General features: G+C 33.2%; 1 protein-coding gene across 1 annotated transcript; it reads right to left on the reverse strand.

Annotated features, from left to right (window-relative positions):
• Positions 1 to 6,280: 6,280 nt before the first annotated feature.
• LOC145011259 (uncharacterized) lies at positions 6,281 to 10,261 on the reverse strand. Its single transcript, XM_078969943.1, has 10 exons — positions 9,614 to 10,261; positions 9,370 to 9,507; positions 8,963 to 9,151; positions 8,731 to 8,868; positions 8,527 to 8,648; positions 8,287 to 8,419; positions 7,918 to 8,047; positions 7,589 to 7,668; positions 7,352 to 7,486; positions 6,281 to 6,716 (listed from the first exon to the last, which is right to left on the reverse strand). Exons 1-10 carry the CDS (start codon positions 10,088 to 10,090, stop codon positions 6,474 to 6,476), a joined length of 1,785 nt encoding a protein of 594 aa, XP_078826069.1. The 5' UTR covers positions 10,091 to 10,261; the 3' UTR covers positions 6,281 to 6,473.
• Positions 10,262 to 13,727: the final 3,466 nt, after the last annotated feature.

The following is a 13,727-nucleotide window of genomic DNA, read 5'->3' on the forward strand; positions in this document are numbered from 1 at the left end:
AATTATACGCCTAACTTGAATCATAAACATAGAATACCTTTTCTTTTATTTGTGATGTGTTGTGACAAAATTTTGGTAGAATAATGATATAATTTGTGTGTATAGTATACAATGTCAATTCATCAATATATAAGAAGACGATAGTGGTATTACATGAAACGACGTGTCCCCATGGTATAAATGCAACCCTTGGATTTTGGTGAGGTCACGGCCAGGGGTGATACCCATTGGAACCCCATCAGGAGTGATGCCACCGGACTCTTGTGTTCCCATATTCTTAACAGCTATTTGAGTGTGCACTCTACACGTTCAGTCTTAGAATATAGCCAAATGCAATTGAGTTTGTCCAAAATGAAATCCTTCCTACATTAAATATGTTAATGACATTAAAATCACCAACAATGCATATCTCCGTCCAAAATCATCCTAGTGAACTTCTTTCCACATATTTTAACTTTAATAAGTCCCAATAATCTAATAACATTATTTAAGAAAAGAGTACCATATGGGAACATATTCTAGGCTCTCCTATTAGCCTTTCCCAAAACAACCTTATATGTGATGTAAATCACTACAATCCAGTTATTGTAAACTGTCTGAAAGCAACCTCTTTCTTCCTAGATCATGAAACCTGCCGATACTTTCGAAGGATTCAGTATGCATATGATTTCCATGAAAATCCTTCATCTTTCATAATGTGATATTTTAAGACAAAGTACAAATTCCTAAATATATTAAACTCCCCATGATAGTCCTACTAGCTCCATACACTCAAACTCAAAATTTTGTGACCTTAGATGGCTTAGTATATTATTGATTTCCTCAACTCCTAATGAATGAATAAATAAATGAAAAAATAACTTTGATACATGTTTTTATTGCCGCAATCACCCCTCTAATGTTTAAAGACATTACATCAATCAATATCCACCTTCCTACTAGTTAAAATGTTATATAAGTAGTTAGCATGGTTCAAAATAACGTAAGACGATTTCCAACCTGCTATTTACCAAGAAATATTTCATTCAAAATCTAATCTAGTTCCATTTGTATGTAGAAGCATGGTTTTAAATGGTGTGGGGTGTAGCGGGAAGGTCAAGCATTAGGATTTACCATCCATGACGTTTTTCAAGGCATGATTTAAGGCTGAAATTTTTTACACTTAAAAAGGAGAAATAACATATTTACAGATTTATATCAAATATGTCAAGTCCTTATAAGTGTTATATTAACATCTAATAACAAAAAGTTAACAAAAAATGAATGATTTCATCTCTGATAGGGAAAAACAAAAAAGAAACTTTAAAAAAACTTCGGTCGTAACTTGCTAAGGCATGCCTAGACAAGCCTTTGCGGATGCCACACCAAAAACTTACGTTATGCATGTTTTCAGGATAAGCTATATGTCATGGTACATTTCTTTAACCTTGTCTAGGATTAATGACGAGTGTCGACCTCCATTTTTTGAGTTGACACCTTAATTATTCTATGTTTCCGACCTGTCTTGGAATTTTTAATTGCTTGTAGAAATTATACATACTTGTAATTTAATAAATTTTAGTTACCGTTTCTTCAACCCTTTTCGAATAGAAACATTTAAGAATTATACAATGCGTCTTCTACAATTAAAGAGGGGGCCATTGAAGTTAAATGAGTTAGCCATGCATGCCTACCTAACCAGATTAACTCTATTTCGACTACCCTAGGAATGATCTCAACAAGGTTGTAATGTCCAAAAAATACTAAGTAAAAATTTGTTTTAAAAACACCAAAATCACATAAAATATGTTCAAAAACTAAAAAAGATTAAAATTTATCTCTCGAACATCAGAGTAAAGCAAAATAGATAATCCATAAATAAACTTCAGGGGATGCACCATGATCAAGTTGGGCCATTCCATTTGGAACCAGAAGTACCTGAAAAACATTTAACATGAAACCATAAGCACAAAGCTTAGTGAATTCCCCTAAAATACCACATAACATACATATATTTGCCATAGGCTACCCCCATGGTCTTTCCTTGAAATGCCATGGGCTACCCCCATGCTCTTACATCCAAGTTTCATGTGTTAACACCATGCTGTTTCCTTGCAATGTCTATGGCTAAATCCCGATCTTACATACAAGTACCATGGGCTACTCCCATGGTCTTTCATACAAATGTCATGGGCTAAACCCATAGTTTTTCATACAGTTTCCATGGGCTACCCCTATCGTCTTTCATTTAAGTATCATAAAGACAACTAGCATCATACATAGTATAGTGAGAAGACTCACCTCACCGTCATATCCGGAAAACAACGCTCACAAAGTCCTGAAACTATTACTACAAACCACTATCAAAGCACCAAGGTCAAACCTCAATCTACATTCCAAGACTAACAAATTGACCAAAAGTTAACTAAGTCTAAAAAGTCAGAGGTTAAAGTCAACCGTCAGTTGACCTTCATATCGTGGCCAACCCATGACCATGTGGTGGTAACGCCTAGCCAAAACACTCGTGACTCCTTATTTCCCCACATTGTGGCAACCAACTTGCCATGTCGTGGTTTTCATGCATGGACAGCTTAATGGATTTAGTCCTTAATACATTAAGCTCTTAACTCATAATTTCCAGAAGGCTTCGAGGGACCCTAATGGTCCATAAAAATCCAATATTTATAGACACGTATGACCCATGCATGTCTTCCATTTTTCTAGTTTGAAAAGGTAAAGAAGATGGTCTAACTTCATGCAAAAACTCCTAACACTCCCTTAAATTCTAGATCCACGAGGAATATTGCTCTAGGTACTTTGGAGAGCCATAAAGTTGCAAACTTCATCTCTTCTAATCATTCAAACTTCACTTATGAGGCATAACATGACATTAAACCTAGATCTAAGAAGAAAACATTAAAAAGATGAAAGCTTGAGGACTTACAAGGAGTCTAGAAGAAGCACACAAGGATGGTGTGGATTGCTTGCTGGATATATGCACAAAACTTCTTTATGTTTCCTTCAAGATCACCAAAACTTGCAAAATGAGCTTTAAAAGCTTAAAAGAGGCTAGGGTTTGCTCAAAGGTACATTTAGGAGGTGATAGAGGTTAATGGTGGAGGAAACTCTAGCCATCACTTATCTTAACTAGGCCTAAACCCGAAAAATTAGGGTTTGCCCATGGCCAGATGCCACATTGTGGCCAATATAATGCCATGTTGTGGTATCTAAATGAGATACGCATCCCATGCGGGTGATGCCACATCTTGGTGATACCTCCACCTCGTTGTGGCCATCCAAAAACTCATAAATTACTTTAAACTTCATGTTAGGTTATGAGCAAAACAACATTCCTATGGTGTTCATGCAAACCATATTTGCTTGGATCTAGTCTTCTAATTGTACATGCATAATTTTCCAAGACTTGAAACTCTAATCTAGCATACAACCAAACTTGAATCAACATAAATAAACAAGTATAGATGTTACCTTTGATTGTTGCTTGAAGATCTTAAGCTTTTGAGAATCTTAGCACCTCAAATGTTGTGCTTCTAATGAATCACAAACACCAAAGCAAGTTGAAGATCTTGGAGAGAGGGGAGGATGGCTCAAAATCAGCTGTTGGATCTCTAAGGTTCAAGTGGTAGCCAATTTCTAGAGCATAGGGGTCCTATTTATAGGTGAGCTGCTAGGGTTTCAGTCAAAAATCCTAATTGGATTACTTAGCCATCAAGCAGTCCAAAGGAACCTTCCAGAATGAGGCCTTGGACAATTTCAAGGTGGGCTTCCTCCTTGATTTCGTCCACCCTCCTTCTAAGGGATCCTCAGCCCAAAATCCAATTATCTTATAATTGCAATTCCAATCCCCTTAGTTCAATTAATATCTTTTTATCACAAAATTAATTTTTTAATTAATTCTTGATCAATATTAATTAACTAATATGATTTCTCTTTTAATATATTATCCATATAATATATTAATAAATCATAATAACCTATTTCTCCATTAATCATCCGGTCTAGTTACTTTGGTGAAGGCAACCCAAAAGGAACATGCAACAACTGGGTCAAGTACATACCAAATATAGTTATGCACTTAGACACTAATCCAACACTTCATACCTCAAAGATATGGATGTTACAAAAACATGGGCATACGGCTCACTAACATGCCTAAAACCTTTCCAAAATGAATATCAGATGCATCCCTTCATCTAAGGTTTGCTCCAAATGGAGAAAGAGAGAGAGAGAGAGAGAGAGAGAGAGAGAGAGAGAGACGATTTACAACTAAGGTTTACTCCAAATGGAGCTCTTAGGGTGTGGGTAGTTTCTTCGCTTACCGATAAATAATGTATTGAGCCCCCTTTTATTTATGATAATCCAAGGTTTTTCTCAAAAAGCTTAGTGTCATTAAATAATCCCAAAATATATTTATTCTTAACTCTTAATAATTAAAACAAGTAATAATCCTTAGTTTTTTTCTTTTTTTTATATTTTGTCCAACCTAGCATTTTGCTAAGTTTGGGTCTCTTTCATATATATATATATATATATATATATATATATATATATATATATATATATATATATATATATATATATATATATATATATATATAGGGTTGGTTCAACAAGAAATCATTTTAAACCTTAGAACCAAAAAACCAATATTTTCTCAACTCTTAGAGCAATTTTTTCATCATATATATATATATATATATATATATATATATATATATATATATATATATATATATATATATATATATATATATATATATATATATATATATATATATATATATATAACTGTTTATCCTCCATCAATTGATATCAAATTTGATAAAATAATATAATATAATATTATATTATATTATATTATACTATATTATATATATATATATATATATATATATATATATATATATATATATATATATATATATATATATATAATTTTGTTAAATTAGATATCAATTGATGAAGGATAAAAAGTTATGAATTTCTTAAATCTTTTATATGAAGATTCACACTGAGAATCTGTTTAAATTTACATTGTGAATCTATGTAGGCTTACCGTTTAAATTTACATTGTGAATCTATGTAGGCTTACCGTATGAAATCTATGCTGTGAAATTTATCCAGATTCACATTATGAATTTGTGCTGATTCATAAAGTGAATTTATACAAAATTAATAATTTATAGTATAGATTCACAATGTGAATTTGAACTTATAAAAAAAGTAATAAAAAAATTATCAAATTTAATATCAATGGAAAAAAGATAAAAAGTTGGGAATTTTTGTATTTTTAGAATTTATTTTTCGATAAATAATAAGATTTAAAACTTGAAAAAATAATAGTTTTTTGTTGTATAGTTTAAACTAGTTCCTTGTTGAACTTTTGCATATATATATATATATATATATATATATATATATATATATATATATATATATATATATATATATATATATATATATATATATATAAAGAAAAAAAATTCAAATAATAAATAAATGCCTTTTCATTTTACCTCACTATAAATAACCAAGTAACCTTGAATTTTTATTAATTCATACTAGAAAATAGATAACAAGGACATCACACTTGCACCCATGATCTTTACATTCTCTATTCATTTATTAGAAAATCACTATATAATTTTTTGATAGGTGTTTGTGTGAATGAGTTATACTGTTATAGTTTTCGGGTAACCAACTCAAACCTTCGCATCAAGTGTTGTTCCACAACAACTTTATGCTTTAACCATAAATGTTTATAAAAAGAAATTATTATTTAAACTTTAAAACTATTATATTCAATCCCCCATCATTACTTAGATATTACACTTAATATACCTACAATTGATATCAAAGTGGTTATTATGTCAGCATCAACTAATACCAATAACACTGACAATGGCTCAAACACTAAGCCTCCATCTCTAATGGAAGATTAATGTCCTAATGTGGACAGTGAGAATGTTTAACACCCTCTGGTTTAAGGAATTACCTTAGCATTTCAATGACATTATTTGCATATACTTATTAAAGAGAAGATAATGTCTTATAAGTGCTTTGAATACTAAATCCAACTAGAAAACACATATAACTTAAACTATCATAGACAAAAAATAAAGCAAGTCAAAAGTCAAAAGTCTAATCGAAGCACTAATATTTTTCCTCATTTATTTCATAAATAATCAAACAAGACAAACCAATCCAGCTCAGCTCGGTCTTTTAATTTCTTTTTCTTTTTCTTTTTCAATTTATTAATAATCAAACAAGACAAGACTACTCATAAAATGTTTAGAAATTCAGTATAAAAAAGCCGAGTTTTGGGTATACCTTATACTTGTATATCTATATATGTCTTGGTAAACCGGATACAGGGTCCTAATACGGGCCCATTTACCCATTTAATTATTTTAATTTTTATATCAGGTCAACTTCACCTTTACCTATTTACCTCTATACCCCTGCCCCTGCCTTTATTGAGAGAGGGAAGTAAAAGTACGAGTCAAGTCAAAATCCGCGAGTTGTCTCAAGTTCCAGACTGTAGGGTCTTTGATAATAAAGGCTACACCCACAGCCATTGTAATAGTGAGGAATGCTGTAGCCTTCAAGCAATGATTCCCACGTGAGAATTTGGATAGTATCATCTTGGAATACTTGTCTGCCTCTTTCACCAATGCTTCGCTGACACTACTTCCACTAGCTAATGCCTTCTCATTCTATATAGTGAGTGCCACAAGGAGACAAAACTTTAGTTTTCATATTTTTTACACAAATTATTTTAGAAAACGACACACATTTTTGCTAATACTTGTCTCATCACCAGATTGTACATGACAAAATTTCTAGACCTATTTTCAATGATAGAGGACACGGAGGGCATTCTTGTCTTTTTGCACAGACAAGAAATCGAGAGCGGGTCCATGTCTTACCTTATTCCACCTTTTTGGATGGATCAAAAAATTATAATTTTTGTCTTATTAACAGTCATCTTAGTCCCTGTTCAATGAATGCCAAACAGTGTACGCCCCATGTGACTCCTGCGTTTGACATTCATTGGAATGAGACTAAGACAGGTGTCAATAAGACAAACATTACAATTTTTTTGTCCCATCCAAAAAGGCGGAACAAGGTAGGACATGACTCGCTCCCGATGTGTTGTTTGTGTAAAAAGACAAAAATGCCCTCCTCGTCCTCGATCATTGAAAATAACCGTAGAAATTTTGTCATGTTCAATCCTGTGACGAGACAAGAAATTAGCAAAAATTTGAGTCGTTTTTCTAAAATATTTTTACATATTATTAAAGAGAAACATGACGTAAAGATAATAACTTATGTAGACAAGAAGGATTACCTTATCTTTAAAGCTCTTCATGGTTGATTTTAAAGGTTCAAGACTCGAATGCTTAACAGAGTAAATCTTCCACTCATCAGACAGCTTTCTTATAACAACGATACTAGCTTCAAGGCTATCGAGATAAATCTCATCCTGTTTTCAATTTTTTAAGTGAGACCCAAAGAAATAGCAATTTACTTTCATGTATTTGTAATGAGAAATATCAAAAAGACACATTCAATATTTTAGTTTTACCCATTGCTTGTAACAGTCTGGATTTTGAGTCAAACACCATAGGAATATGTCACCAGCTTCACTTGCCATAGCAGAGTTGCCTGTAAACAGACGTTAAATATTAGACTTTTTTGTTTTTTATTTACATTGAATTTCATAAATAATTAGTATATAACACTATAATTATAATATAACGATTCAACTTTTGAAATAACACGATTTAGGACACTATAAAGACGTAAATGTGCTTTGAGAGACTTTTTAATGCGTTTTCTTTTGAGCTAAATTTTTAATTTTTTACCCATTTGACCAATTAGCAATAAAATAAATAAATAAATAATTTTTCTTGCCTTGAGCAGCAGCTTTTGCAGCAATTGGTAACAATTGATGTGTAAGTTGCTTCATAGCTTTACTTCCAGGGGCAACAGCAAGAGCAACCTCCTTCAAAAGGGGATACACTGCTTCAAATCTGTCAGTTGCCTGTTACAAAGTTATACCAAATCCATTTTCATTACTTTAAATTCTACTCATTTATATGCAATAAATAACAACATATATAGCAATGTTGTGCAATATAACTGGATAAATTTTTCAAAGTATAAAGTCCAAATAAGAAAAAGAATTGTAACTATCATGTCTTGATAAGAAAAAACAACTGAAAATAAAATGCTGTAACAAAATGAAACGAAAGTAGGATGCTATAAATTAACTAAAAGTACCTTGACACGAGATGAAGGAGAAGGGAAGGTAGCTCTCATAAGAAGCTCAAGAGCTGAAGGTGGGACCACACGCTCCCCCTTTCTCACAGCACCATTGACTAAAATTGTACGAGCTTTTGGAGAAGATAGAATCCTACAAATGAAAATGTTGTTTGTACTTTGTGTAAATGATGTTTATAAAATATGTGAGAGAATAAAAGCATACTTAAATGGAAGTAAAGTATAAATGATGTTTCTTACCTCTCAACCAACTGCAAAATAAGGTCTCTGGATTGTGGATTACCACCTGATTTACTGTTGACTATTGGTAAGAGCAAATGCACCCACATGAAAAGCCCCACAACCAGGTCACCTTGAGAAGCCTATACAAAATCCAATCTTGTTGATGTTTATTGTTATCTTCAAGAAGATAGTAAATGTCTAGATTAGTTGATTAGTAGTTACCTGTGTGATAGTCCACAACAGGACTGGAAGCTTATCTTGACCTTGATATTTAGAACCCTCTTTTAGTATTGGAAGAAGGCTGATTAAAACATCAGGCTTACGCCTTAGTACCATTGCTAGAACCACAAATATGGCAACCTGTCGTGATAATTGCATAATGCTTGATTAATATGAAACATCAGTCAATGTTTCAAGGAAAAGCTCAATTGTTCATACTTCATACACCATTTACCTGAGATTTTGAAGGTGCTTGCTGAATCACCTTCTTTGAACCCTTGATACCCCCTTGATGAAGAGCAAGGTCTGTGAGTATGTTATCTAAGGACCACACAACAAAGGATCCAAGAGCATCTACAGGTTGGTGGTTAAGCCAGTCTGCTGATGTCCTATAAACATCTTCAGAAATATGTGATAAAGGGATCTGCATAAAAGTCAACTAAATCAGTCTAGAAAGGAGTTTCATAATCATCAGGCAGGATATTCCCTCTGGAAAGTAAAGCTTGGTATACAGAGAAACAAAAATCCAAATGTACGATGATGAATCTTTGGAGAATCTTCTAGATCATCAAAAGTAGGTAGGCTGTCATAAGCTTAAAAAGTGAAATTGAAAAGTGATAAAAAGGAAGAGGATGCTCTTACATCAATCATCTTCTCGACGGAAGCCTCCTTGAGAGTTTTCATCCATGGGAACTGAGACGCGTTCACGGAAGCAAATGCTCGACCAAAATAGTCGGCGAACCTCATTAGCCGTATGTCTGGTTGTGATTCATACGATTCCTATTGCAAAAACAGCAAATCAGATTTCAATTTCTTTTTTCCAGGTCCAATCAATTCGATTGAAAATACATTAGTTCTAGCAGATCAAAATTGGATGTTTAATTACCGTTATATCAACAAGAAAAACAGCCAGATCAGAATCATTAATCTTCGATGCAGCCTCCACAACAGTAACTTTAGGTTTTTTCAATTTCTTAGGTTTACTCTTCTTCACCTCCCCCTTCCCGCTCTCACGTCCGGCCAAGTTATCCACATCACTGCCGTCTTCATCGCCATCATCTCCGGCGCGGAGAGGAGCATCATCAGCTGCTGCATCAATGGCAGCGGCGGCAGCCTTTTGAGATTCAACTACTCTTCGTCGACGATCCTCCGATTGTTGTTCGATCGACCGGAAAACGTTACCGTTTCCGGAGCCGTGATCGGGGTAATTTTCAGGAGCTTTATTAGTGGGTTTACGTCTTGATTTCTTATACGATACTGTTTTCCATTCTTGATCGTCGTTTTTGGTGTAGCTTGTGCTACTGCTATTAGCACGCTCTATTTCCTTCAAAATCGCTTCAAATTCTGCTGAATTTGCGTCCATTGGTATAGAATTGTTTATACGACAGCGTTTGATGATGGTCGTCCACCTCTCTCTGGTTGTCGCCGGCGAGGAGAGATCGTAGGAGTCTAGAGGAGCATGGGGAGGGAAACGTAGAAATAGGCGGAGAGATGCGTGTGTTCGGTGAAAATTACGTTTGTACCCCAGTAAAATTGTCAAATATGGGGTGGAGGATGGGACTAGTTAAATAATGCACATTTTAAAAGATCTAATCATTTATTACAATTTCACCTAACTATAACTTAATTTCCAAAAATAATTATAAAAATTAATAGTTTAATAAAAAGTAATATGTAGATATAAATTATAAAAAAGCAATATGTCTAATATTATTAATTATTTATTAAAAAATAATCAAAATTAGTTTAATCATCAAACTAGTTATCAATTTTTCAGATTTTATCTGTAAAATTGATATGTTATCTATGAAATAATGATGTGGTAATATCATCATCAAAACTACATCATTTAAAAAAACATCTAATTTTTTTACAATCACAGGTTTTGAAAAAATAAAACAATATTTATGAAGTTTTTTTGTTGGATATCTTTAAAACCATTTTCACAACTAAACAAAGTTTGGACCGTAGTTTTTAACTTAGAAAATGACAAAAAAAATCTTAAAAGAATTTTATGTAAAATTCTCTGAACAATATTAAAATCCTACAAAAAAAGTTTTTTTTTAGTTTTATTTGTGGTATGATCTTCTAAGACCTTTTTCATTACAAAAAAAAGCATGATATCTCTCTTTTTTTAATTGAAAATGGGATATTTTAGGGTGCGTTTAGTTGTGGAAAAATGAGCTGTTTTTCAGAAAAAATTTCCAAGAAAAATGAAAATTTTGAAAACGCGTTTAGTTCGTCTATTTTTTAAAATTTTTCACGGAAAATGAAAATTTTCCGTTTTCTAAAATTACAAAGAAGTTGGAAATTTTTGGAAAACTGATAATCCTTGTTTTCCATATTTTTCTAATTTCAAAATTTTTCTATCAACACACACCCACTTCACCCCATCCACCTCTACCTACCCTCACCTTAACACCCCCCACCCACCCACACACATATACATACCCACCCCCACACACACACCAACCGACAAACACACACACACATACATACCAACTCACACACACACACACACCAACCCACACACACATACATACATACTCACCCCCCCACACACACACATACATACCCACCCACCCACCCACCCGCACACACACACACACCAACCCACACACACACATACTCACCCACACACACACACACCCACCCACAAACACACACACATACACACATACATACCCACACACACAGCAACCCACAAACACGCACACACACATACACATACACATACATACCCACCCACAAACACACACATACATACCCACCCTCACACTCACCTACCCACAAACACACACACATACATACCCACCTATACACACACACACATACCCGCACATACACACCTGCACACACACACATACATACCCACCCACACACACACAAACACTCACCCACCCCCACCCCCACCCCCACCCTCACAAACACACACACCCACACACACACAAACCTACACCTACCCCCACTCACCCAACACCACCACGGCAATCACCGATCTACCATCGCCACCACCACCACCACTAACCCGTCACTAGCACCACCACCATCGTTGTCGTCGACATCACCACCACTGACACAATTGTCACCGCCACCACCATCGCATGTCATCACCACCACCGCCGTCGACCCGCTACCGTCACCGCCCCCACCCATACCCTACCACCGCTACCGTTTTTTCTAAAAATGAAAACCGATAGAAAAATACACATCTAAACACGTTTTCTAATTTTCTAAAACTGAAAATGAAAAATGAATAAGTTTAACTAAACGCGTTTTCAAAAAATTTCAATGAAAAATGAAAACGGAAAACGAAAATCGAAAAGGAAAAACAAAAAACGAAAATGAAAAGTGTTTTTCTGTAACTAAACGCAACCTTAGTATTTTGTGGAGAATTTTGCAAGTCGGACCTACAAAATTTTCTAGGACATTACTATTTTGTATCATTTTGCAAATAAAAATTACAATATCAAACTTTCTTTTGTTGTGAAAAATGGCCTTTGAGATTTCTAATACAGTAACCTAAAACTGGAAATAAATTGTTATAATATACAGATAAATAATTTACTTTATTATCACAAGCATTAAACCATCATTTTTGAATTATGAAACATATATACCAACTGCTTATGCTTATAATAGAGTAATAGGTACATTTGAGGGTTATATTAAGCATAACCCATGAAAGGTAATTTACTTATAGACTAATATGTACATTTTAGGTTGTTTAGCTTTAATCAGAAGAAATTGATAATACAATGTCATTATTGGTTCGAGTTTCATAGTACAATGTGTTGGTAAGAAAACATGAAGTATGAAAAAAAAAACGTAAGTTGAATGTTATAATACACATACAAATGAAATTATATTGCTACTTTGCAACATTTTCATCTAGAATTCGTTTGAAACATATCAAATAGCACCTACAAAAAACAAGAAATAAAGTGTCAAAATACGGAAAATAACAACATGTTTTCTTTTTGTTACTAATATGTGCAATATACTTTACGTGAAAGGTGGTTACCATAGGCTTCGAATTATGATCCTTGATGCAACCAACATTCAAAGGTGAATTTACACACCTACTCTTGTTCATAGTATCCATCAATTAAAGGTAGCAATGGCAACCTCTATAGAATTTACTATTATAATTGAGACAGATTTGGTACGGTCAGATAGTTTTTATAATGATCCAACTCACAAGTCCTTCATTTTTGTTTAAAGGGAAAATGACTTAAAAGCCCAACAAACTTTCCAAACCATTCAAAAAATCTCAATCATGTTTTTTCTGTTCAAAAAAACTCAACGAACTTAACTTTTTGTCTAAAAAGTCCAACAAAGTTTCAAACCATTCAAAAAATCCCAATTTTGTTTTGTTTAAGTTCATTGGGGGGGTTTTTTTTGAACAATCAAAACATGATTGGAATTTTTTAAACGTTTTGGAAACTTTGTTGGTCTAACAAGTTATTTTCCCGATACGGTAATAAGCCACGTCATCTATTTCTCTTATTTGACTTTCAAGAAAGTGTAACTTAGTTGGGCTTTTTAGACAAAATGTTAAGTTCGTTGGGTTTTTTTGGATAGACAAAACATAATTGAGGTTTTTTGAACAGTTTGAAAACTTCGTTGGGCTTGTAAATCATTTTCCCTTTGTTTAAAATGCACAATTTTGCTCTTTCAATGGGTACCTAGTAGCATTCTTATAAGATGTTATACCAAAATGTTATTAAAAATTCTCTTTGAGTGGACATATTTCATGTGGAATAAAGTCATTTATAATATTTGTTTTTTATAAAAAATATGTTATACTCGTGTTTTAGAGTTAGAATTTTTATCATTTTTGGTAAACATAATTTTTTGGAAGATTAAGTTAAGTATAGATAATTAAATTTAATTGAAACAAATTAAATTACACAGATTAATATAATAAAGTAATATTAGTGAATTTAATGGTTTCAAGATTGTTAGAAGAAAAAACATCATAAATGGTCATTATGGTT

This window comes from Lactuca saligna, chromosome 8 (genome assembly GCF_052625555.1).
Source record: "Lactuca saligna cultivar CGN05327 chromosome 8, ASM5262555v1, whole genome shotgun sequence".
Lineage (NCBI taxonomy): Eukaryota > Viridiplantae > Streptophyta > Magnoliopsida > Asterales > Asteraceae > Lactuca > Lactuca saligna.